Genomic DNA, 26,844 nt, shown 5'->3' with positions numbered 1-26,844 from the left:
GAGAGGAGCTGGCCAAAGATGATAGGAAGGGGACTCCAGCAAGTAAGATGGTGGACCAGCAATGACAGGAGTTTGTGGGAATAATTCAAAAGAGACGGGATCGTTTCATCAGAAAGAAGCAGCATGCTACTGGAAGGGTGAGGTGACCGTGTCTGACGAGGGAAAGTCAAACACAGCATCAATGCAAAAGAGAGGGCATACAACATTGCAAAAACAAAGGGGAAACCAGAGAATTGGGTAGGTGTTAAGTCACCTGGACCGGACAAACCACAGCCCGGGGTTCCGAAAGAGAGAGCTAAAAAGATTCGCTAGTGAGCCTTCAGGAATCACTAAAATCATGAATAGTTCAGAGGACAGGAAAGTTGCAAATGTCACTCCCCTCTTAATGAAGAGAGAGAGGCAAAGACAGCAAATTATAGACCAGTTTGCCTAATTTCAGTGGCTGGTAAGATTTTAGAATCCATTATAACATAGTGATGGACAAGGATAAAAGCATACAAAATGGGTAAGTGTTTAATTGGGGGAGGGCTAATTACAATGGGGTGAGGTAGGAAATGGGGAAAAGCACACACGTGGAGGATGATTAGTGACCACTTGCATGGGGTTCTGGATAGGTTTGTTCCACTGAGACATGGAAAAGGGAACCATGGTTGACAAAACCAGATGAGGCTGCTAGTTACGAGGAAGAAGTATATTGGATTTATGGAGCAAAAAAACAGTAAGGCCTCATGAGACGTATATGGTAGCCAGGAAGGAATTTAAGGACTTAAGAGACTTAAGATGTGTGGCAGAAAGTGTGCTGACCGGCTGCATCACGGTCTGGTACGGGGACACCAATACCCCTGAGCTTAAAGCCCTGCAAAAGGTAGTGGACACAGCCCAGGACATCACGGGTAAAAACCCTCCCCATGATCAAGAAAATCTACAGGGAATACTGCCATCGTCAGTGGATCCGCACCACCCAGCACATGCTCTGTTCTTACTGCTGCCATCAGGAAAGAGGTGTTGGTGCCATAAGACTCGCACCACCAGGTTCAGGAACAGCTGCTACTCCTCCACCATCAGACTCCTCAATGACAAACTCAACCAGGGACTCTCTCTTTTGCAGTTTATTAATTTTTTTTTTTCTGTATCACACAGTTTGTTTACACTTCTTTATTCGTTTATGTGTACATTTTTTTTGTGTTACCAATAAGTGGTGATTCTGCCATGCCTGCAGGAAAAGGAATCTCAGGGTTGTATGTGATGTCATGTATGTACTCTGACAATAAATCTGAACTTTAAACTTTTTTAAAATAACATGCCCTTGCAATGTTTAAACTGACCTTTGTGTGTAACACTCTGCTCTTTTGTTTTAACATTGGGTTGCTGGATAGTGCACAAAAACAAGGCTTTTCGCTGTACATTGGCAATAAATTATTCAATTCGATTTACTTCTGATAGACTATAATATGGGGGATAGTTTCCTGCAATTGTCCCTATCGATGACCCTCACAATTTTATACACCTCAATCACGTCTCCTCTTAACCATTTCCGGTCCAGGGAAAACAGACCCAGCCTCTGCAGTCACTCCTCGGTACTGAAATTGCTCCAGCCCAGCCAACATCCTGGTAAAACTCCACTGCATCCTCTCCACTGATGGTCCATCCTTTCGGTCACGTGGTGAAGAGAAGTGTACCCACTGTTCCTGCTGAGATCTGGCCAATATTTTATCAAGTTAAAGCTGAACTTCTCTCAGCTTGCCCTGACTAACGAATGCTTTCTTAACCATAGTAACTACCTTCAGGTATCTTCAGACATACACCAAGATCCTTCCATTCCTCAATACTCCCTGGTCTCCAACCATTCATGGTGTATGTCTGAGCTTCATTAGCACTCCCAAGATCATCAGCTCACATTTATCAGGATTAAACTCCCTGCCATTTCTCTCCCCATTACACACCATCAACAACTCCCCAGATCTTGGTGTCATCTGCGAATTTATCAATCATTCCTCCTATTCCACAGCCAAATCATTCAGGTATATTACAAAGGGTGCAGGGCCCAGTACCGAGCTCTGCGGAACACACAGGTGTCTGATCATCAAACACATTCACTAACACCCTCTGATCCCCACCTTATGAGAAGTTAAAATGCTTATTGAATTCACAGGTTTGTCATGACAGACGGAAAAAAGAAAGAATGAACTTACACCTGCAATAGTTGTGGCTCCAGGACGTTGAGGAAGAACCGTGTCCTGATCTCACGAGCCGCAGCAGCAGCCGTTAACTGGGTGGCGAAAGCAAAGTGCGAGTATTACTGACTGGTACTGGGAACGCACAGACTGAGCCAGTGACAGCAGTGGAGCAAACCGAACCACCATAACTGGTTAGTGGTGGTGAACAGGGAAAGTCCTGGCCTCACCACCCGTGAGACACCAGGCACACAAATGTTAATCTGATGGCACTGAATGACCATGTCGAAGAGCAAGCCCCGTGTAAAGTTCTGCTCTCTGAGCAGCCTCCGCTTCTAACTGTTATGATTAACAATTTCAGCAAATATAAATATCAGACCCCACATAACACATGCAAGAAGGCCACCTCTCTCAGAAATTCCAGATCGGCCAGCTTTGTTCTAAATTCTCCATTCTTCTGCCATTAAATGTTCAACTTTAGCTTACCCTATATATCAGTGTATAAGGTGATATTGGAGTCTTAAAAATGTCACCCAAAAAACCAGGGGTCGTCTTATACGCCAAGTATGAAATACGAATCTCATCAGCGAAGTCTTAGCACTCTCCCACAGGGTCCATCCGCCCAGTTCGGCTGACTTTAAAGGGAGGCACGGCCACTGTCCATAAGGAGCTTGTACATTCTCCCCGTGTCTGCATGGGTTTCCTTTGGGCGCTCTGGTTTCCTCCCACCCTTCAAAACGGGGTTGTCGGTGAATTGGGTGTAATTGGGCAGCACGAGTTCGAGGACCAAAAGGGGTTACCATGCTGTATGTTTAAATTTTTTTTAAAATAATCAATTTAAAAAGGAGCTGAAATTGATTTATTTTAAAATATGCTAATAATATTTAAACCTTTACTGGATAATTTGCTTTTAAAATATTGTGACAGCATCATTCCACTGATCAGCATGATGGTTGGTAAAGGAGTATTGGGGGAGTAAGCTCTCAGTGGTAAGTGCCAGACTTGGGGAAGTCTTATACAGTAAGTATAGGTCAAAACCTAATTTAAGTGGAAATTCGGGGGGGGGGGTTCGTATTATACATGAATCTTCTCATTCGCCGACATATAGGTTATGTTTACAATTTGCTTGGTGAGAATGAGTCGAGAACATTGGCCATTACTCTTCAAAACTATCACATTTAATGTTATGTTGCTGTTACCTTCTGATCTGCAACTGAAATGCATTGACTTACAGCTGTTATACTTTGTGGCATTGTGCAAGGCTGGCTGAGGACAATTCCACTGAGTTGGTATACATGTACGTTACATGTCATGTGCTCACCGTGTGCTGTTTTCATTATGCTGATCTCCACTGTGCATTGAGTTCCTGCTCTTCTTCCACTGCATTAATTATCATGCCATCCTCAAGTGCCAATGTGTCATTTGCTTTAAACTGTGGTTTACTCGACACTCTTCATCGAAGGGTCAGCAGTGGAGAGAGCCAAGAACTTCAAATTCCAGAGTTTGAACATCTCTGAGGATCTGTCCTGGAGCCTCCATGTCGCTGCAATCACAAAGAAGGCTCACCAACCGCTATTTTTTGCAAGGAGTTTGAGGAGATTCAATAGGTCACCGAAGACTCTCAAAAACTTCTACAGGTTTACTGTGGAGAGCATTCTGGCTGATTGTATCACAGTCTGGACAAGAAAAATCTCCAGAGGGTTGTTAACTCAGCCTGCAACATCATGAGCACCAGTCTTCACCCCATCATGGACATCTACAAAAGGCACTGTCTTAAGAAAGCAGCCCCTATCCTCAAGGATCCCCAGCACCCAAGCCATGCCCTCTTCACTCTGCTACCATCAGGAAATAGATACAGGAGCCTGAAGATAAGCTCTAAGTGGCACAAGGACAGCTTCTTCCCCTCTGCCATCAGATTCCTGAATGGACAATTAACCAAAGACATGGCCTTACTTTGTCTTTTTCTTGCACTATTTTTATTTATTTTGTAACCCTAACTCCAATGCGTGGTTTATAAAAATGTTTGCACAAATGTTTACACTGTGAATGAATTTCATGACATGTTTATGACAATAAATTCTTATTCAATTCGATTCTGATTTGACAACCAAGGATGGGGGTTTCTGTTCAGGGAGAAGGACCATCATTATCATTACATCTACTATTTCAAACTTTGAGGTGTCCTTTGACTGCTGGGTGAGACAAATGGGAGTCCTTTATGTTTACAAGAAGCTCAACAGGACCAGAGTGACAGAAAAGGTAACCCAATCATCCCTGCAAACTGTGGAACAACATGTTCAGAGCTTCAGCTAACTATGGCACAACCCTGAGAATTAGAATCAGAATTTATGTCATGAACAACTCATGAAATTCATTGTTTTGCAGCAGCGCCGCAGGACAAACATTCATATAAAATACCTTACAAAAATAAATAAAAATACTGCACGAGAGGTCAAAGTAAGGTAGTGTCTTTGGTTATTCAGGAATCTGATGACGGAGGCGAAGAAGTTGTCCTTGTGCCGGTGAATACTCATCTTCAGGCTCCTGTACCTCCTTCCCAATGGTAGCAGAGTGAAGAGGGCATGGCCTAAATGGTGAGGGTCCTTGAGAATCGAGGCTGCTTTCTTAAGACACTACCTCTTATAAATGTCCTCGATGGAGTGAGGACTGGTGCTCGTGATGTCACAGGCCAAGTTAACAAACAAGAGTTTTTTCCTGCCCTGAGCAGTGGCACCTCCATACCAGCCAGTGATGCAACCAGACAGAACATTCTCCATGGTGCACCTGCAGAGGTTCGAGAGTCTTCAGTTACACACCAAATGTCTTCAACTCCTCACAATGTATAGCTGCTGGCGAGCCTGCTTCATGACTGATTTGACATGGAGGCTCAATGCAATCCTGTCAAACCCTTCACCCCCTCATGAGTATATTATCCGACATATTCCAAGCACACCGAATGACAGCTACCTACCGTATGAGCTTCTCCCACCAAATCATTGCAATAGTCCAGCCACGAGAAGAAAGTGACCATAGCCCCTTTTCCTGGAAATGACTCCTCATCTTCTCCAGATGAGGCAGCACCATGTGACCTTGGGATTTCAAACACAGCAAGGTCAGTCAGCATTCAACGGCATTAGGCTTCTCCATTAAATATTTTGAAATCTGTTCTCAACTCAGAGCTTCTTTAGATTTGATTATGTAAAATTATTATATTGATAAATATCATTCCATATTTATTGTTCTACAAAAATGTGCTGGAGAAACTCAGCAGACCAAGGGTTACCAACGTTTTGGTACTGGGCCCTTTGCAGGCTATATAACTGATGGAAAGGCTCAGACCCAAATTGTTGGTTACCCTTTGCGTCCTGTGGACGCTGCGTGACCTGCTGAGTTTCCCCAGCAGGTTTGTGTGTTGCCTTCCACCCCAGCATCTGGAGACTTTTTTTTGTTCAACAACATCTATTGTTCTAATTTGTTCAACATTTTTCTTGTATGTTAAAACCCCTGTTATCCCAAATTCAAGCAACCGGCAGCCTGAGGCAATTTGCAAAATAAATTGCAGAAAATAGGTAAAAAATTCAGTGCCCACTAATGATCAGTAACATGCAATCTCAAGCAACCAGCAAATATATGTATCCGGCATCTACAAATCCCTATCGTGCAAGATAAGAGGGGTTTAAATAATTTGCATCACATCTGCACTTGCCTGTTCTCCAAAGCAGTGCAGCTTGTAAATAATCCTTTTTGCTGTCACCAACTTTCTGTATATTTTATTCTGTATAGTATGTATATCTTTGGTCCAGTTTTATTCTTATTGACGGGAACTTTCTATCAGTCACATTTACAGACTCTCTTTCCAGCAAGGTGCCTGTAAATTACATGCCTTGCTACTTTACATTCGCTGGTACAAGTGGAACAGCATTTTAAATTAAATTTTGAATTTAGGCATACAGCCCAGTAACAGGCCCTCTGGCCCACGAGACCATACCGCCCAAATACATCAATTAACCTACAACACTTACAACTCCTGTACGTTTCTGAAGGGTGGGTGAAAACCGGAGCACCCGGAGGAAACCCTTACGGACACGGGGAGAATGTACAAACTCCCTACAGACACTTCCGGATCATCCTTGAGGACGAACTCGTTCTTTTCTTTGAATTTCCCATGACTGTTTTTTTTAATTTAGAAATGCAGTACGGTAACAAGTCCTTCTGGCCCACGAGTCCATGCTACCCAAATACCTACAACCCCCCTATATTTTGAAGGGTAGAAAGAAAACATAGTGCCTGGAAGAAACCCACGCAGGCACAGGGAGAACGTACAAACTCCTTATAGACAGTGCCGGATTCGAACCCGGGTTGCTGGCATTGTAATCTTCTTCTTCTTCTTTCTTCTTTGGCTTGGCTTCGCGGACGAAGATTTATGGAGGGGGTAAAAAGTCCACGTCAGCTGCAGGCTCGTTTGTGGCTGACAAGTCCGATGCGGGACAGGCAGACACGGTTGCAGCGGTTGCAGGGGAAAATTGGTGGGTTGGGGTTGGGTGTTGGGTTTTTCCTCCTTTGCCTTTTGTCAGTGAGGTGAGCTCTGTGGTCTTCTTCAAAGGAGGTTGCTGCCCGCCAAACTGTGAGGTGCCAAGATGCACGGTTGAGGCGTTATCAGCCCACTGGCGGTGGTCAATGTGGCAGGCACCAAGAGATTTCTTTAGGCAGTCCTTGTCCCTTTTCTTTGGTGCACCTCTGTCACGGTGGCCAGTGGAGAGCTCGCCATATAACACAATCTTGGGAAGGCGATGGTCCTCCATTCTGGAGACGTGACCCATCCAGCGCAGCTGGATCTTCAGCAGCGTGGACTCGATGCTGTCGACCTCTGCCATCTCGAGCACCTCGACGCTAGGGATGAAAGCGCTCCAATGGATGTTGAGGATGGAGCGGAGACAACGCTGGTGGAAGCGTTCTAGGAGCCGTAGGTGGTGCCGGTAGAGGACCCATGATTCGGAGCCGAACAGGAGTGTGGGTATGACAACGGCTCTGTATACGCTTATCTTTGTGAGGGTTTTCAGTTGGTTGTTTTTCCAGACTCTTTTGTGCAGTCTTCCAAAGGCGCTATTTGCCTTGGCGAGTCTGTTGTCTATCTCATTGTAATAGCTTGGCGCTAACTGCTGTGCCAACAGTGATGACCAAAATATTGATTTCAATTAATATACGGTACATCATATTTGCAAGTTATCAATTCACCCTGTGCCAGCAGGTCACAGACATTGTGCAGCAGCAAGAATGTGTTGTACGTGAGGTTCTACAATCTGGTGTTCTATCATGGAGCCCCTGTATACTCCAAGAAAACTGATGGTGTTGGGGAGAATGTCGAAGACTGCAGCAGGATGTGAATCAGGTGGAAAGTTAGGTGAAGGAGTTTCATCCTAACAAGTGTAAATAATGCATTTTGGGAACCAAATCGCGGGGAGGACTCGGACAGTAAATGGTAGGACACTGAGGAACGTTAACGAACAGAGAGACCTTGCCCACATTTCTTTGAAATGTAGGTGAAAAAATCATACATCATGCTTGAATTCCTAGCTCAGGACACAGAAGATAAGAGTTTGGATATCATGTTGCAACTTTACAAAACACTGCTCAGGCCACACTTGCTTTCTGGTTGCCAAAGTACAAGCTGCACTGAAGAGAGTTCAGAGGACATCCACCAGGATGTTGTGTGGACTGGAGGACTTTAGTGGTAGGGTTTGTTGGCCCTGGAGCAAAGGAGGAAGACATAATAGGGGTTTATAAGATTATAAGATGCAGAGGTAGAGATGATAGTCAAAAGTTGCCACAAGAAGGAGCATAGCTTTCAGGTGAGATGAAGGGATCCGCAGGGTAAGTTTTTTTTTTACACAGTGTGGTTCCTAACCAGAACGTGCTGCCAGAGGAAGTGGTGGTTTCAGACACTACGTTTAATCAGACAGGCAAATGAGATGAGTGTGGATAGACTCAATAACAGTCAAAGAGCCATCCCAAACATAATGGGCCCTTCGGATGTCACCGCGGGTGAAGGGAGTGCGGAGATGACACCATGGGGAGACAGAAGTGTGGAGATGTCATCACGGGGAGACAACTAATTAATTGCTGATTTTTAAATTCATTGTTTCGGTTGGCACCAAAATGTCGTAGTCCTGCTTTTTTTTCCACCAAAATGTCCGGCGGCCAAATGACTGTCGCCAAAATGTGAGCACCAAAATATCCAGTGAAAGACTGCAGATCCCAAAATGTCCTATTCCGATCTGTCCAAATGCCTTTAAGACGTTGAAAGTGTGCCCGCATCTACAGCTCCCTCCAGCAGCTCATTCCAGATATGAACCACCCTCTGAGTGAAAATGTTGGTCCCTCTTAAACACCTCCCCTCTCACCATAAACCTCTGCCCTCTCATTCCAGAATCCTCTAGCCTGGAGAGCATTCACTTCATTCATGCTTCTCGTGATCTTATAAACCTCCATAAAGTTGCTCCTCGGCCTTCCACCCTCCAGGGAGTAAATGTTTAGCATACCCAGCTTCTCCCTGCAACTCGAGGCCTCTAATCCTGTAGTATCCTGGTGAATCTCCCTGCACCCTTCCAACTAAATGACCAGAACCACACACAACACACCAAAAGTGATTTCACTCACGAAATGTACAGGTATACCATGAAGACCCAAGTTTTGTACACAATACCCCACCCAAAGGAGGCAAGCGTAGCAAAAACCTACTTAAATTGAAACACCACACACTTGTTAAATTCAGTTTGCCACTCCTTGGCCCACCTTCCCAACTGATCTAGATCCTATTGTAAACTTTGATAACCTTGCTCACTATCTATGACATTACCACTACATCAGTTATTTTGTAGAGCCATGGAGCATAGATACAGGTTCTTTGACCCAATAAGACTATGTTGATCATCAAGCAACTACACAAACCCCATTTTCATTTTTAATTTCTTTTTATTTAGACATACAGGATGGTAACAGACCATTTCAGCCCACGAGTCTGTGCTGTCCAATTTACACCCAATTAACCTACACTCCCGATATGTTTTGAAGGGTAGGAGGAAAGTAGAGCCCCCGGGGAAAACCCTTACAGAGAGCGCCGGATTTGAACCCTGGTCCCGATTGCTGGCGCTGTAACGGCATTGCGCCTATCACTATGCCAACCGTGCCTCCCTCTAGTCCCCATATTCCCTTGGATTCCAGCACTGCACTTATCAACATACCACAGGCATCTTGTAGCAGCTAGTTAACCTATTAACCTGTAGGTCTTTGGGAGAAAACCGAAAAACTCAGAGGAAACCTACACACTCATGGAAAGAACATGGAAACTTCACACAGACAGTTTGGTCTACACTAGTCCCAGGTTTCTGGAGCTGTGAGGCACTGGCTCCACCAGCCACACAGCTTGGCTGTTATTCAGTTCCACTAAAAATTGAGAGTTTAACTCTGTCCTTACGGATTACGAATATTAAGATCTTTTTTAATAAAGTATTTTTAAAAATACTTTGATTAAGGTGTCCCACTGCATCCTTGGAAATCATAACCAGACAGTTCCATCTAAGCCAAAGAAAGACTGGTATTCAATACCAATGCTGCTTCAGTGCTTGCAAGTTGTGTTACATAAAAGTAAATTGTCACTCCCATGGAAAACACTGAGGGTAGACATACATACAGCATGGTAACAGGCCCTTCAAGCCCACGAGCCCATGCTGCCAGATTACACCAAATTGACCTGCAACTCCCAGTTCATTTTAAATGGTGGGTAGAAACTGGAGCACCTGGAGGAAACCATGCGGACACAGGGAGAACGTACAAACTACTTACAGACAGCACCGGATTCGAACCTGGGTCATTGGCGTTGTAACAGTATTGCACTAACCGCCCTGAACTTTGCCAATGGTGTGATCCTTCACGTGAGACACAGCAAGGTCATTCCCACCAGCCTTAGGAGCTCGATGGTTTATATGTATGGTACCACACGAGTTTCCTCCTGCGTCCTGTCCACTCTGAAAGAAACTTGGCCTCATCTCAGTCTCCTTCTGAGATAATGAGCCTGCTCTATGAGAGGATGGGTCCGCCTTCACAGCACCTCTCTGGACCACCCATTCTGATTTTGTTTGTTACCTTAATTTAAGATTTAATTATTAATGCAGTGACACGAGTTGAAATTTTATTAAATGTGTAAGCAATTTTTGACTGAGATATTGAATTCTGGAGTGTTAATATTAAAACAATAGTCTTTTTGATTGATGGATTTTCCCTTGGCAAAACACTCCGTTGGAAGACAACGCTTTCAAAAGGCCAGGGAGTGCCTGTGTGAGACCTCTGAAACATTGCATCAATCTGATCCAATGTAAACATTCCCTCAACTTCTATTTTTCTGAACTTGAATAGATTTCTGTACCTCCAGTGAACTCTTCCCAGGGATTCGACTTGTCCTGGGTCAATGCCTTCGGGTATTAGCTTGTAGAGATCGGAGAGTCTGTCAGCCAGCGTACGACAGAGTGCTGTGTTTTGTACCATGTATCGTGCTGCCATTTCCTCTGGTAACGTGACCAACAGGAGCAAGCCTTCACAGGCTTTAAATGCAAATCGGCCTTCCTAAATGCAGAGAACATAAATATGAGGACAATCGGGAAGCAATTCCTGGCAGTATTTTTTTCCCATTTTTTTCGTCCTCCTGTATTTCTAACAAATTGCTATCATAAAGGCACTGAATTTTGAGGGCACAGGAAGAGACCATTCAGCCCATCCAGTCTACAGTCATTCTCACAGTCCCATTCGCCCACATTCTCCTTCCGGTCCCGATACAATTCCCCATTGAAAGTGCTGAAATGATGCTGCTTCCAGCCCCACACCAGCACCGCTTCAAGCAATGGGGTTGAGCACCACGCTTTCACTGGCAGGGACATGAAGAGTTAAATGGCCTCCTCCGACGCTGTTAACTTTCATTAATCCACAAGTATCCTTGCTGCTGCTTGCTTCACATGCCCTCATAGATTTTCCCCATAATGCTTTTTGCCATTGAACCATTTTTGTATTAATAATTGGTCTTCCCGCATATATCTCCACCAAATGTGGCTTCAGCAAGGCTGACCACGTACCTCAAATCCCTGATCTCAGAAACCAATGCTTCAACATCGCCAAATCATCCTTCCTAACAACTCCCACAGTTGGACTCAATATTTCATGTTTCATACACATTCAAGTTAACTTCCTGGCGTCTTTACCTCCAGTAATGAAGCCTTGACACAGAGTTTTACAGGACAGAAACAAGCTCTTCAGCCCAACCATGTCCATGCCAACCGTGCTGTCTTCCCAAGCCAATTTAATTTGCCTGCGTTCAACTCGTATATTTTCCTATCAATGTACCTGTCTAAAAGTGTCTTAAATGTTACAATTGTACCTGCCTCTGCCACTTCCTCAGGCACTAGTGAGATCTCATTTGGAGTACTGTGTTCAGTTTTGGGCCCCTAATCGTTCCACCACCCTAAGTGTAAAAAAAAAAGGTGCCCTTGGATCCCTTTTAAATCATTCCTGTCTCATCTTAAATCTATGCCATCCAGTTTTAGATTCCCTTACCCTGGAAGAGGAAGTTGGCGCAAAAGTAGGGACAGCTGGAGAGGGGAGATTGCATGGAAGGACAGGCAAATAGGGCAAAATTGCAGCCATGGGGGAGGAGATGCAATGAACAGGGGCACAGAGTCAAATAAAGTAACAAATACAGGGCTGTAGGTTTTATATTTAAATGCACACACCACAAGAAAGAAAGTGGATGATCTTGTAGCACAGCTCCAGATTGCCAGGTATGATGTTCTGGCCTTCACAGAGTTGTGGCTAAAGGATGGATGTCATCAGGAGCTGAATGTCCAAGGATACATGGGAAAAGATAGTCGGGAGAGCAGAAGGGGTGGCATGGCTCTGGGGGGGTAAGGAATAGCATTAAATTATTGGAACGAGGTGACATAGGATCAGAAAACATAGAATCATTATGGGCTGATTTAAAAAAGGTGACAGTAACAAGACACTGTTGGAAGTTTATATACAGACCTCCATCTGGAATGTGGACAAAAAAATTACAATAGCAAATAGGAAAAAGGTGAGACTAAAGAACAATGTTATGCTAGTCATGGGGGTATTTTAACAAGCAAGTAGATTGGGGAAAACCTGATTGGGACTGAATCTCAAGAGAGAGAATTTGCAAAAGGCCTACTTTTTAGAACAGTTTGTTGATGAGCCCACCGGGGTTCGGCTGTACTAATTGGGTACTGTGTAATGCTCCAGACGTGATTAGAGACCTTAAAGTAAAGAAACCATTAGATATGATTGAACTCAATTTGAGATTTAACGAGGAGAAACTAAAGTCAGATGTGTCGTTGTTTCAGTGGAGTGAAGGGAATTACAGTGGCATGAGAGAAGAACTGACCAAAGTAGATTGGAAGGGGGCACTCGTTGGGAAGACGGTAGAGCAGCAATCAATGGAATTTCTACAAGAAATGAAGATGGTGGAGAGTTCTTGGGAGCAAATACCACCAACAACCTGTCCTGGTCCAACCACATCAATGTGAGCACGAACAACTCTTCTTCCTCAGGAACCCTAGGTATTTTTTTAACCAATGTTCATAATTCCACCCTAGAGAGTATCCTGTATAATGTATCCCAAATTGGGCCAGGATCTGCTCTTCCCAAGACTACAAGAAATGGCAAAGAGTTGTGAAGAGAGCTCAGATCACCACACCAACCAGCCTCCCCTCCACTGACTCCGTCTATATCTCCCACTGTCTTGGGAAAGCTGCCAATACATTAAATAGCCCCTTTTTCTACTCCTCCTTTCTATTAGACACAAGATACATGAGCTTGAAAGTACAACCCTTCCAGACTCAAAGTCACTTCTTTCCTGCTATAAGCAGACACTTAAATGGATCTCTCACTGGCCAAGAATGATGCTGCCCTGCACTGGCGTTTGTTAAATGCCATATTTTTGATATCCTGCACAATGTTTTTGCCTTTTTCTCTATTTCCGCAATATTTACTTATTGTAACACTATTCTCCACACCGTAACTTCATTTATTTGTTATTGTTGCATTACCTACAGAATGAGTTAACTAGCTGGGATAGCACACAAACAAAGCTTTTTTCTGTACCTTGGTACATGTAACAATAAACAATTCATCCATTCAATAAGCCAACCACTCAGTTCAAGAAGTAAAACAGGAAAATCTGCAGACACCATGATTAAAGTAAAAACACAATGCTGGAGAAACACACCAGGTCAAGCAGGCAGTGTCCTTTATTGAGCAAAGATAAATAACCAATGTTTCGAGTTTGAGCCCTTCATTAATGTATCTTTATTTTATAAAGTACACTGTTGGACCTGCTGAGTTTCTCCAGCATTGTGTTTCTACCTGCAGTTCAAGGACATTTGGAGTGCTGGCCTTACTAGTGATTCAGATTTTAAAAAATAAAAATTATTAATTAAACCTTGACTAGAATTCTTTAACGAATGATGAACAATTTGGTGTCAATTAGTACAAAGGTAAAATGCACAATTCTAAGAGTTCCATTTTTAAAGCAATCTGTGTGAATGAACATGCTTTAGAGGCTACTATTATTTTTTACATAACTCATGTACAGAAGCTAATTTTGCAATTTCAAGAATGAAATTCCAACGGTATTATTTGGAATCTCTGACAATTCCCTAAATTCTCTACAGAAAGAGAGAATGGGTTTACGTCTTTATTAGCCATGCATCTAGTCTTATTGCACAATGTCCTACTGTCTGATGTAATATCAAGGTGCCAAGGTGGTCAGGGTGTGAGGAGTCCAGGTATGTATCTAAGGGTGTATGTGATAATTTAAGTATATGTGTGTTGGTTTTTCAGCTTTAAAAAAAATGCCACAATGTGCATCACAAGATAAAGTCTGCTCCGCAAATCCACCCTGAGCTAAACCATTCACGCATCTAGTTCCAATTTCCGGCCTTTTCCCCATACCCCATGATACCCTGACTAATTGGATACCTATCAATCTCCTCCTTAAAATCCCCCAATGATCGGGCCTCCGCAGCTGTATGTTACAACAAACCCACAAATCCATGACCCTCTGGCTAATGAAATCTCTCCTCATCTCTGCCTTAAATAGGTACCCTCTAATACTAAGACTGTGCTCTCTTGTCCTGGACACATCCACCAAGGGAAACATCTTATTCACATCTACTCTCTCCAAACCTTTCAGCATTCAAAATGATTCTATGAGATCCCCTCTCATTCTTCTGTACTCCAGTGAATACAGTCCAAGAGCCAATTAAAGCCTCCCATATGTTAGCCCTTGCATTCCAGAAACCATCCTTGTAAATCCCCTCTGAACTCTCTCCAACATTAGTATAACCCTTCTAAGGGGCCCAAAACCGAACACAGTACTCCAAATGAGGTCAAACTAGTGCTCCATAAAGCCTCACCAACACCTCCTTATACACTAGTCACTCCCCACATTCTCCATTCTCAATCTTCCACCTTACAAGTTATTTTGGACATACCTGACTTGCGGTCAGAGTTAGTACAGCATGAAACAGGTTCTTCTCCAGCTGAGCACCTTTCTCGTCAGGATTGAAAAGGACAGGGTTTTTCCTTGCCACCGGAGATCGGTCAGGGTATGATGGGCCAGCCTCTGAAGTCAAGCTCGGCATTGCTGCTTCTGCAGAATCACCTTCCTGCGCCTCAACTTCAGTCTTCACGGAAGAACATGACAATGATCTTTTGGAGTCAGGCAAATTCTTCTGAAAGAGCATTTCATTAGAAGGAAGCACAGAGAAACATCGAACACAACAGCACAGAACAGGCCCTTCAGCCCTCGATGTTGTGCCGACCCATATTTAGATGGCAAAATGCCCAATTATCACTAATTTTGCAGAACTCAGCAATTTATTTGCATAGTTACTCCTCAACAGCTTTTCCACTATCAGGTAGTCCAGTGACATCCTGTTTTGCGGAAACTGCCAAAATGTTTGGCCTGGAAGTCAGCCTGAAGAAAACGGAGGTCCAACATCAGCCAACTCCCCACCATGACTACCAGCCCCCCCTCATCTCCATCGGGCACACAAATCTCAAAACGGTCGGGGAGTCATGTGATGGAGTAGTGGCCGGACGGTGAACTCCAGCCCTCTCCAGAAAAGTCGGGAAAAACAAAGGAAAACACAAAGGCACAGAAATAAAAGTTACAGAAAAGTGAGTATAAAGGTGGAAAGAAGATGGCGACAAAAAAAGAAAAATCGAAAGCAACGGTAAGAAGAGAGGAAGAGAAGACAAAGGAGGAAAAAGGTGAAGGCCTTACCTGTCCGAAGAGGCCCACTGCGGAGAGAGAAACCCGCTCCCTCAGGTCGGTAAATAATGGACTACAAAAATGGCTCGCAGAGCCGAGTAAAAATGCGCGATGCGAATGAAAAAAAACACACCGACGGGAGGGGGGACCAGCTGGGGAGTCGATCTCCACAGCCGGCAACGACAGCTGCAGAACACCTGCAGCAAGAAGAGACCACAGAAGACAATAGAAACAAGAAAGAAGAGGAGGAAAGGGCACCAAAGAAACAACAGATGGCCAACCCAGAGGAAGAAGAAGAGGAAGAGGAAGAGTACAGGGAAATAGAAGAAGAAAAGAAAGGCAAGGTAAAGGATATACTTGCTCTTATTAAAGGATACATGGAGTCATTTAAAGAATGGCAAACACAGGAATTTAAGGATTTAAGAAAAAGAATAAACAACACAGAAGAGAAAATAAATAAAATGGAGATGACCTTAACAGAAATGGGAAAGAAAATGGACAAGATGGAAGAGTGGGCAGTAGCAGCAGAAATGGAGGTAGAAGACTTAAAAAAGAAATTGGAGAAATCTAATAAAAAAACTAAAGAGACACAAGAACTACTAGCTCAAAAAATAGATACAATGGAAAACCATAACAGAAGAAATAACATAAAGATAGTGGGCCTTAAGGAAGATGAAGAAGGCAAGAATATGAGGGAGTTTATAAAAGAGTGGATCCCTAAGACCCTAGGATGTCCAGAACTACAGCAAGAAATGGAAATAGAAAGGGCACATAGAGTATTGGCCTCTAAACCACAACCACAACAAAAACCAAGATCTATTGTAGTAAAATTCCTAAGATATACTACAAGAGAAAAGGTACTGGAGAAGACAATGGAAAAAGTAAGAGAGGGAAACAAACCACTGGAGTATAAAGGGCAAAAAATCTTCATTTATCCAGATATAAGTTTTGAACTCCTAAAGAAGAGAAAAGAGTTCAATACAGCAAAGGCGATTTTATGGAAGAAAGGGTATAAATTTATACTAAAGCATCCAGCGGTATTGAAAATATTTATTCCAGGACAACAAAACAGACTATTCTCGGATCCAGAAGAAGCACGAAAATTTGCAGAACAATTACAAAAATAGACTGAGGGAGGAAGACGGGTAATGAGAGTTAAAATGATCACGATTGATATGTATGTGGGTAAAGACAAAAATAGACTGAGGGATGAAGACGGGTAACGAGAGTAAAAATGATCACGATTGATATGTATGCGGGTAAAGAGGTATAAGAGTGAATAGAGACAATGAGCATACATGAATGTATCTGTACTTAGAGGAAAATATAGATAGTATAGACAAGAATTAATAAGGGAAGGTAATGGAATAGAGAGAATAAGGAGGGAATTAAAAGAGTGACCTTTGTGACATATGAAAAGTGAAATCTTTTCTGGGGGAGGCGGGGTGGGGGGAAATAGCGGTCACTGCAAAATCAGTTGACGCTTGCGAGTGGATTCGCAAATCCAAATGGAGAGGGGAGATGTGGTTGTCCGACAAGGGATAAAGGACAACTCAGGAGGTGAAGGGGAGATTGGGGATAAATAAGATAGAAATAGGAGAATAAGGAAAATGTTGGATGTTGTAGGAATGTTGTCTTATAAAGAGTTGAAAATAAGAAAACAGAAATGGAAAAGGAGGAAAGGTAATGATGGAAAAACGGAAAGAGAAGATAAACAAAATATAAAAGGGCTACGCTGAACTATATGTCTTTAAATATTCATGGAATACATAACCAAATTAAAAAGGAAGAAACTACTAAATTTAAATGAATAAATGTATTCCATTAGAAAAAATAACATATAGGTTAAGAAATAATATTGAAATATTCGAACAAGTATATGAGCCTTACATTAAATACAATAGCGAAAACCTACCGGGGACAAACATTACCTAAGTTGATGGAAGGAGAAGGAAAGAAAAGAATGGACTCAGTAGAATTTCTGGTGTAATTTTGTTGAATGACAACATTGTCTGACTGGCTTAATGCAACCTAGATTGTATACCTAAAATGGATGAGGTGGGGGGGTGGCTTGGGAGGAGAGTGGGGGGGAGAAAAAGTCACTGTATATGTGTGAAAAAGAAATAGTGTATATCATGGCTAATGTGATTTATGGTGTGAAAAATAAAAAAATTAAATAAAAAAAAAAAAGGTCAACCAGTTTACCTATCTCGGCTGCACCATTTCATCAGATGCAAGGATCAACAACGAGATAGACAACAGACTTGCCAAGGCAAATAGCGCCTTTGGAAGACTACACAAAAGAGTCTGGAAAAACAACCAACTGAAAAACCTCACAAAGATAAGCGTATAGAGCCGTTGTCATACCCACACTCCTGTTCGGCTCCGAATCATGGGTCCTCTACCGGCATCACCTACGGCTCCTAGAACGCTTCCACCAGCGTTGTCTCTGCTCCATCCTCAACATTCATTGGAGCGCCTTCATCCCTAATATCGAAGTACTCAAGATGGCAGAGGCCGACAGCATAGAGTCCACGCTGCTGAAGATCCAGCTGCGCTGGGTGGGTCACGTCTCCAGAATGGAGGACCATCGCCTTCCCAAGATCGTGTTCTATGGCGAGCTCTCCACTGGCCACCGTGACAGAGGTGCACCAAAGAAGAGGTACAAGGACTGCCTAAAGAAATCTCTTGGTGCCTGCCACATTGACCACTGCCAGTGGGCTGATATCGCCTCAAACCGTACATCTTGGCGCCTCACAGTTCGGCGGGCAGCAACCTCCTTTGAAGAGGACCGCTGAGCCCACCTCACTGACAAAAGACAAAGGAGGAAAAACCCAACACCCAACCCCAACCAACCAATTTTCCCCTGCAACCACTGCAACCGTGTCTGCCTGTCCCGCATCGGACTTGTCAGCCACAAACGCGCCTGCAGCTGACGTGGACATTTACCCCCTCCATAAATCTTCGTCCGCGAAGCCAAGCCAAAGAGAAGAAAGAAAGTCCCTATAACAGAAATGAATTCCATCTTGACATCATTAACGGATGGACCCTGTTCTTGGTTGTTCAGACCCTTTCTCAGCTACAATGCAATATTCTCCTTGATCAATATTGCCACTCCCTCCTTTCTTCCCTTCCCTCTCTTTTCTGAAGACCTGTGTTCAGTAATATTTAAAACCCATTTCGCCCTCTTACTTTAGCCAGCTATTATTCACAGACACCACGTAGTAAATTGTTAGGTGCAGCTCTCCAGTTTTATTTATTCTTGTGTTCACACACACACACATACACACACACACACACACACACACACACACACTGAAAACATGTTATGAATGAGCAACAGATTTCAAAAGATGTTTGGACAGATTTATGGATGAGGGATATGGAGGGATAAGGACCAAGTGGGATTAGCTCAGAATGCCATATTGGTCACCATGGGCTGGCTGAGCTGATGGGCCTGTTCTATGCTACGTAATTCTAACGCAGATGTAATTAATTAATGAGTGTATATAAGAGCTTTGTACAAAGTAAAGGGAATAAAGTTTAGGGGCGACATCGGGAGTAAGTTTATTTTTGGGAGCATGGAATGCATTGCCAGGGGTGATGGTGGAGGCTGGAATGATAGGGGCATTTAAGCAACTCTTAGACAGGCATCTTGGCGCCTCACAGTTCGGCGGGCAGCAACCTCCTTTGAAGAAGACCGCAGAGCCCACCTCACTGACAAAAGACAAAGGAGAAAAAACCCAACACCCAACCCCAACCAACCAATTTTCCCTTGCAACCGCTGCAACCATGTCTGCCTGTCCCACATCGGACCTGTCAATCACCAACGAGCCTGCAGCAGACGTGGACATTTACCCCCTCCATAAATCTTCGTCCGCGAAGCCAAGCCAAAGAAAGAAAGACAGGCACATGGATGAATGAAATATAGATTATGAGATAGGAAGAGTTTTGTCTTTTTTTGGTAGGTATATATAGGTCAGCACATCGTGGGCCAAAAGGCCTGTACTGTGCTGTAATGTTCTATGTATGGCTCAGGCCCAGGCAGATCTAAATAGACTAGTGCTCTGTTACCTTTTGTGAACTCCAACTCTAATCTCTGCATGTCAGTGCAGTAACTAGTCCAAAGATCTTCTTGGTAAATAATGACCTCATGAGAAAAAAGTTTTCAAAATTCACCAAGGATCTTTCGCCTACAATGAGACAGTATGATGTGAAGCCACGTTAACAGTTTGGTGTAAGACAGGTTTTTGGCAATGCTGATATATGGGGACTCTGAATTAATTGATCAACCACAATATTGCAAGGCGCTGTGAGAGGGGATGCCTGTGCATTTGAAAGCAAGGTTCTTGATGCTACAATTTCAGTCAGACTGACTGTTAAATTGACAACACTAACAGCACCCAAACTGTAAAGATGGCCTAGCCAACTCAAGCCTCAAATATTCTTGTAATACCAAAAGCGATGTAAATGTTGAATTCCAAGTCATGATTTTAGTTTACTATACATAAAACAGCACCTAGTAGCCTGAATACGCCTTGGATTGTCTGATCTCGGAAGCTTAGCAGAATCAGGTCTGGTCAGTACTTGGAGGGGAGACCGCCTAGGATCACCAGGTGCTGTAGGTTTCTGTGAGGGGTGGTTACTCTGTCTGCCTAACAGTGGACAAAAGTCAAAGAATTTCACATATGTTCATTCAAAAATGTAGTGTAACATGATAATGATGGAACCTTTAACTCTCAGAGGAGTTGGATACTGACACAGGGTGGCAGAGCAATGCAGAATACATTGGGAGGTGGAATGCAACCTACCTCTATGAAAAAGTTCAGCAGGTAAGGGTCCTGTTTTAGTTTCATGCAAACTGTGGTCAGAAACTGTACTTCCTCTTTCTTCGTTTTGGATGCAGGGTCCACGCCACACAAACAGATTAACTTCTATCAGAACCAACAGAAATCAAACATGCCGATTAACCACATTGGAAACCCTTGGTGCATACACCCAGAAGTATCCACCTCTTTGGAACTTAATATCATTATCTTATGAACTGGAGTAAAATAAAGTTCAGAATTTACAACATAGACTCAGTGTAAAACAGTGGAAGGAGTTAAAGTGCATTTGGACAAATACATGGATAGGAAAGGCTTTGAGGGAGCAAACAAGGAGTTACTGGAAGAACTCAGTTGGTCAGGCAGCATCTGTGGGTAGAAATGGTCAGTCAACATTTTGGGTCAGAATGGTGCTATCCCAAGAATTCAAGGGATATGGGCCAAATGCAGGCATATGGGATATCTTCAGATGGGCAACTTGGTTGGTGTGGATGAGCTCAGACAAAGGGCCTGTCTCAATGTTGTATGACCCTATGACTCTATAAGTCTATCTGCCTGTTTCACTGAAATTGTTAGAGGAAACAACTGACTAACGTCTGGGGCAAACATGTTTAGGGCAGCTCTATTACAGCACCAGCGACTGGGATTCAAATCTGGCGCTGTATGTAAGGAGTTTGTACGTTCTCCCCGTTTCTGGGAGGGATTCCTCTGAGTGCTCCTGTTTCCTCCCCACCATTGAATGGTGGGGAGGTTAATGGGCTGGAAGGGCCTGTTACCATGCTATAGGCCCAGCAATTAGTTTCTGGACTTGAATTGTTGCATAGTACTTATTCTTCATCAGAACTCATTTTTCTCTTCATTTTTTTTGAAAGGTTCAGATTCAGATTTCAGATTTATTGTCAGAACACATACGTGACACCCTGAGATTCCTCTTTCCTGTGGGCACAGCAGAATTACCACAAACTGATCGTGCAAAAAATAAACTGCACACAATGCAAAACATGTCAAGAACTGTAAACAGATAACAAATGAAAACAAACTGACTGTGCAATACAGAGAGAACAAAAAGAAAATCAATAAAGTGTACAAGTAAGAGGCCTTAAATGAGTCCCTGATTGAGTTTGTTATTGAGAAGTCTGATGGTGGAGGGGGAGCGGCTGTTCCTGAACCTGGTGGGGCAAGTCTTGTGGCACCTCTACAAATTTCCTGATAACAGAAGCAAGAACAGAGCGTGTGCTGGATGATGTGGGTCCTTGATGATTGCTGCTGCCCTCCAACGGCAGTGTTCCCTGTAGATGTTCTCAAAAGTGGGGAGGGTTATGCCTGTAGTTTCCTGGGCTGTGTCCATTACCTTTTGGAAGGCTATATGCTCAGGGGCATTGGTGTTTCCATACCAGATCATGAGGCAGCCGGTCAGCACACTTTCCACTGCACCTATGTAAAAATTTGCCCGGTTTCTGAAGTCATACCAAACCTCCACAAACTCCTGAGGAAGTGGAGCATTGATGTGCTTTATTCACGGCGCCATTGGTGTGCTGGGTCCAGGAAAGAACCTCCGAGATAGTGACCCCCATGAACTTATTGTTCACCCTCTCCACCTCCAATTCCCCCCAATGATCACTGGATTGTACACCTCTAGCTTTCCTTTCCTGAAGTCAACAATCAGCTCTTTAGTTTTGGTCACGTTGAGTGCAAGGTTGTTGTGGTGCATCATCCACCAAGTTTTCAATCTCTATGCTGACTCATTACCTTCCTTTATACTGTGGTATGATCAGCAAATTTGTAAATGATGTTATTGTCGTACCAAGCCACACAGTTGTAGGTGTAAAGTGAGTAGAGAAGGGGGCTAGGAACACAGCCCTGTGGTGTCCGGCATTGATGGAGATTGCAATCTGGAGTTTGCTGGTCCATTTTGAGGGGATGATGGTGTTAAATGCCAAAATGTAGTCGATAAAGAGCATCTTTGCTGTCCAGGTGTTCCAGGGCTCTGTGTAGAGCCAGTGAGATGGCATCCGCCATAGACCTTTAACTACAACAGGTGAACTTGAATGATGTTCCTGACAGGAGCTGATGTGATTCATCCCCAGCTTTTCAAAACACCATCACTGTGGATGTAAGTGCTACTGGTCATTAGTCATAAAGCAGGTCCATACCAGTTGTACTGGAAATCGAGCCAAGGTGAGTATTCAGTTTTATTTCTGTTCTCTCAGTTTATATCAATATTTTTTATTCAGTTAATTATCTATTTGATTTGTCTTATATTTCATTACGCTCGATACGCCTTTGAAGAGCGTCGTCCGAGTGAAACTCTAATTGCGACCTCTCAGTTGCACTCATTTAGATCCAAATTTAATGCAGCTGATGTGTCTTTGATCGACTTCGACAAAAATATCTTCTTCCATATGGGAATTGTAAAAACTTGGTGGAGCACGCAAAAAAAGTGGCAGTACATACACATGTGAGTAACTGTTCTCAAAAATGAAGTACACCAAGAACCACTTGAGTACAAATATGACTCATGCTCATTTAGATGATGTCTTTCATCAACAACTATGTCACCCAATATCAAAAGGCTTCAAAACAACAAAAAAAATCATGTTTCCCACAGATTGAGCTGCTATCTGTTTTGGAGTTAGTTATTTTGTTTTCATTGTGACTAATTTTTCTCCTTTTTTTGACTTTTATGGCTTTTTTTTTTTAAATTGTGTCACTTTAATGACTAACTCATGATTTTTGGTGCATTTCCAGATTTGAAGATGCCTTCCCTGACCCGAAATATATCATTGTGGATTTTTGGAAAAAATATGGTTGATCTCGCTGCTTGAACTTTTTCTGTGGATTTTTTTGGATAAATTATCATCAGTTATGTTCAAGCAGAAAACTTAAATGACATAATGTCTGTGTTTCAGTATTTATTTCATTTATGGTAGAGTAGAAGCCCGCGCATGGAGACGTGGACCAGCCCACAAAATGGCCAACGAACGCAGCGACTGCGAGGGCCTGGGGGTGACACCGCCCATCGTCCCAGGTGACCTTCCACATGGCGAGAAGACAGTTAAGTGTAGTGGGAATGCCAGCCGATCCCAGGCTCGCCTGGGGACCATATAAACGTGATGGCCAGTGCAATAAACGGTCTCAACTTCAAGGCTTTGGTGTGCGTATCATTCTTCCCCACGTCCGTGTAGCACGAATGCTACATTGGTGACCCCGACAGATCCAACAGGCAGTTGGACCTGAAGATGAGGACCAGGCAGAGCCAGCGACCATCCACCAGGTCTTGCTCAGGCTCCCAACGTTTTGGGTGTCGTACCTAGACATGTGGTTCGAGCAGGCAGAAGCTCAGTTCCAGCTGCGACACTTGCTACTTCTACTTCGTGAGTGCTCTCAATCAAGACACAGCGGCAAGGGTCGAAGACGTCCTACAGCAGCCTCCAGAGCAAGGCAAATATGCAGACTTCAAAGAGCTGTCCCCAGCAATATGAGCCACAGTCAAGATGGTTTGTCTGGCATAGCCTCCGCAAGCAGGTCAGGCAGTGGGTCAAGACCTGCACTCACTGCCAGTCCTCAAGACTGTTCACACAGATTTTTGAACAGGTTGAGCCATGTGCATATAGATATAGTGGGGCTGATACCGGTTTCCTGTGGGATGAGATACCTACTTACCATGGTTGTGGTACGAGGTGGCCTGAGGCTGTCCCGCTGGCCGATTCCACCACAGAACACTCATCAACTCATGGTGGTCCAAATTCGTGGTCCCAGAGCACCTAACCTCAGACAGGGGAGCACACTTTACTTCTGGGCTCTGGCCAGCAGTGGCTAACTTCCTGGGGACACAGCTCCACCACATCACAGCTTACCGCCACAGCCAATGGGTTGGTGAAGTGGCTTCACAGGTACCTGAAGGCACCCTTGATGGCCCAGCTCAAGGGTCCCAACTGGGGGGATGAACTGCCTTGGGTCCTGCTGGGGATTTGCACCATGCCGAAGGAAGACTTCAATGCCTCGGCAGCAGGGATGCTTTACGGCGCACCCTTAATCATTCTGGGGGAGTTCCTGGCCCCCGACAAATGTCTGGAAGACTCCGCAGCCACCCTTGAGACTTTGCAGGGAAAACTGGGATCCCTGGTCCCACAGCAACCCCACCACTTGACCAACCTAAGCATAACATCCCCAGGGACTTCAATATGTGTTCATGCGAAGGGGCGCACACTGGCCGCCCCTTAAACGACCCCAAGAAGGGCCCTACAGGGTCATCAGGGACAAAAGCTCCACTTTCGTCCTTGACATTGGCGTTTGCCGTCGACTGCCTGAAGCTGGTCTCCATTCCTCCCCCACGACACAGGGACAGACCGTCCAAGTCAATAGACAATGGCCCGATCACCAGTTCTTTGGGGGGGAGGGGTGCGGTCATGTAGTAGCCCACGAACGGAGATGCAGACCAGTCTACAAAATGGCTGACTGACACGGTGACCGCATGGACCTGGGGGTGACACCGGCTGTCATCCCAGGTGATCTCCTGCACGGCAGGAAGACAGTGAACTGTGGTGGGAACATTGGCCAATCCCAGGCCAGTGCTCCAATGACGCAGTGCCCTGGGGCCCATATAAACGCAATGGCCAGTGCAATAAACCAGTCTCGACTTCAAGGCTTTGGTGTGCGTTTCGATCTTCTCCACGCCACGAAGCATGAACGCTACAGTAAGCTCAGTGTGGCCCGCCGTTCAACCACTGACATACCATTTAGTTAACTCATAGTAAAAGGTCGCCTGCCCCTGTATTAAACAAAGCAATATCAGAGGTTGATCCATGAGGGATTGGGCTGTACTCACCTGCACAGGTCGATGCACATTGACATGAGGTAGCAGTGGCTGTTGAATCTGCCCAAGGAGCCTGATGATGATGACCAGTACCTGTTGCTTCATGCCGGGAGGATACTGTGAACAAGGAAATAGACTCACCAGAGTTCAACTTGACTCCTAGGACAGCCCGCCCCTCAACCACCTCCCAAAGTACCCTGCCAGCCCGGTCCATCCCATCAAAATTTCCCTCCAACAAAAGTATTTCCCCTGCACTTACAACAGAGTACATCCCCACTGTTCCCCATTCCTCATCTCATTACCTCCCAGCCACACCGATTTAGTTTGTCCCTATATACCCACCCATATGTGATCAGCCCTGCCCATCACGCCTAGTTTTCCCTTTGATCCTGGTCAAAATTCAGATTTATTGTCAGAGTACATATGACATCACGTACCACCCCGAGATTTTTTTCCCTGCAGCCAAGGCAGAACTGCCAAGAACTGTACTCAAGGAGACACGTATACATGTAAACATCCTGACTGTGCAATACAGAGAGAAAAGTAAATAAATAAAGTAAGAGACCTTAAATGAGCCGCTGACTGAGTTTGTTGCTGAGGAGTCTGTTGTTGAAAGGGTAGCAGCTGTTCCTGAACCTGGTGGTGCGAGTCTTGTGGTTTTCCTGATGGTTGCAGCGAGACCAGAGCATGTGATGGGTGGTATGGATCCTTGAGGAATGCTGCTGCTCTCCAACGGCAGCTTTGCCTGTAGATGTTCTCAATAGTGGGGAGGGTTTTGCCTGTGAGGTCCTGGGCTGTGTCTACTACCTTTTGGAGTGCTTTATGCTCAGGGGCATTGGTGTTTCCATACCAGTGGGGAGGATTTTTGCCTGTAACGTCCCGGGCTGTGTCCACTACGTTTTGCAAGGCTTTACACTCAGGTGTTCCTGTACCTGACCGTGATGCAGCCGGTCAGCACACTTCAGCCCCAACCCTGTCCTCACCAATCTCTCACTGACTATTCCTCCCTCCTGACTCACTGTGCTTACCCCAGCCTTGGCCAGAGTACAGAGCGTCTCCAGTATTTTGTGCTGTAAGAAATATTCCAGACATGGTCCTGTCTCTCCTGAGTCACTCTGCTTCTCCTCGTAAGCAAGTATATCCACCATTTGTCTTAAGTGCCATGGGATGTCAGTCTGTTTCACTGGGATGTCTTCATCTGAAAAACAAGACCTTTGAACACTGCAATGCCAAATTTGTCTTTGAATTACAAGCATCTAGGGACCACCTTCCAAGAAGGATTTCACCATGATATTGGCACACTTTGCAGAGTGAAATCACCACCACACCCATCCAAACCTGCAGAACCAGTTACTGAACAATGGTGGAGAAACTCAGCAGGTCAAACAATGTACATTATATAGCAAGGATAAAGATATAGAACCGACCTTCAAGACTCAAGCCCAAAACATTGGTTAAATATCTTTATCTTTGCTATATAATGTTCACTGTTTGACCTGCTGAGTTTCTCCAGCTTTGTGTTTTTACTTCAATCACATAATCTGCAGACTTTAGTATTTTATTCCTAGAACCAGTTATTGCTTCAGGATATCTGCTCAGTATCCACAATGTGCACTGAGGGCTTTTTGAAGCCGTAACGTCGAGAGTACTGGGAGAAAGGAGGCCTGACTTGACCTTATCTAATGGAAATGA

General features: G+C 44.2%; 1 protein-coding gene across 6 annotated transcripts in view; it reads right to left on the bottom strand.

Annotated features, from left to right (window-relative positions):
- The window catches only part of LOC138754049 (FHF complex subunit HOOK interacting protein 2A-like), a 103,134-nt gene that overhangs the window by 32,178 nt on the left and 44,112 nt on the right, over positions 1–26,844 (bottom strand). For 3 of the 6 annotated variants that reach the window (XM_069917789.1, XM_069917793.1, XM_069917791.1), the window contains exons 10-16: positions 26,181–26,350; positions 25,165–25,269; positions 20,322–20,444; positions 14,729–14,968; positions 10,597–10,793; positions 5,146–5,263; positions 2,193–2,269 (exon numbers count right to left, since the gene is read on the bottom strand). In XM_069917789.1, coding sequence (XP_069773890.1) covers positions 2,193–2,269; positions 5,146–5,263; positions 10,597–10,793; positions 14,729–14,968; positions 20,322–20,444; positions 25,165–25,269; positions 26,181–26,350 — 1,030 coding nt within the window. The remainder of the gene's footprint in view (positions 1–2,192; positions 2,270–5,145; positions 5,264–10,596; positions 10,794–14,728; positions 14,969–20,321; positions 20,445–25,164; positions 25,270–26,180; positions 26,351–26,844) is intronic. The other 3 variants (XM_069917790.1, XM_069917792.1, XM_069917794.1) reach the window with 3 other exon arrangements.

Source organism: Narcine bancroftii, chromosome 2 (assembly GCF_036971445.1).
Source record: "Narcine bancroftii isolate sNarBan1 chromosome 2, sNarBan1.hap1, whole genome shotgun sequence".
NCBI classification, from domain to species: domain Eukaryota; kingdom Metazoa; phylum Chordata; class Chondrichthyes; order Torpediniformes; family Narcinidae; genus Narcine; species Narcine bancroftii.
This window is presented reverse-complemented; position numbering and strand designations above follow the sequence as displayed.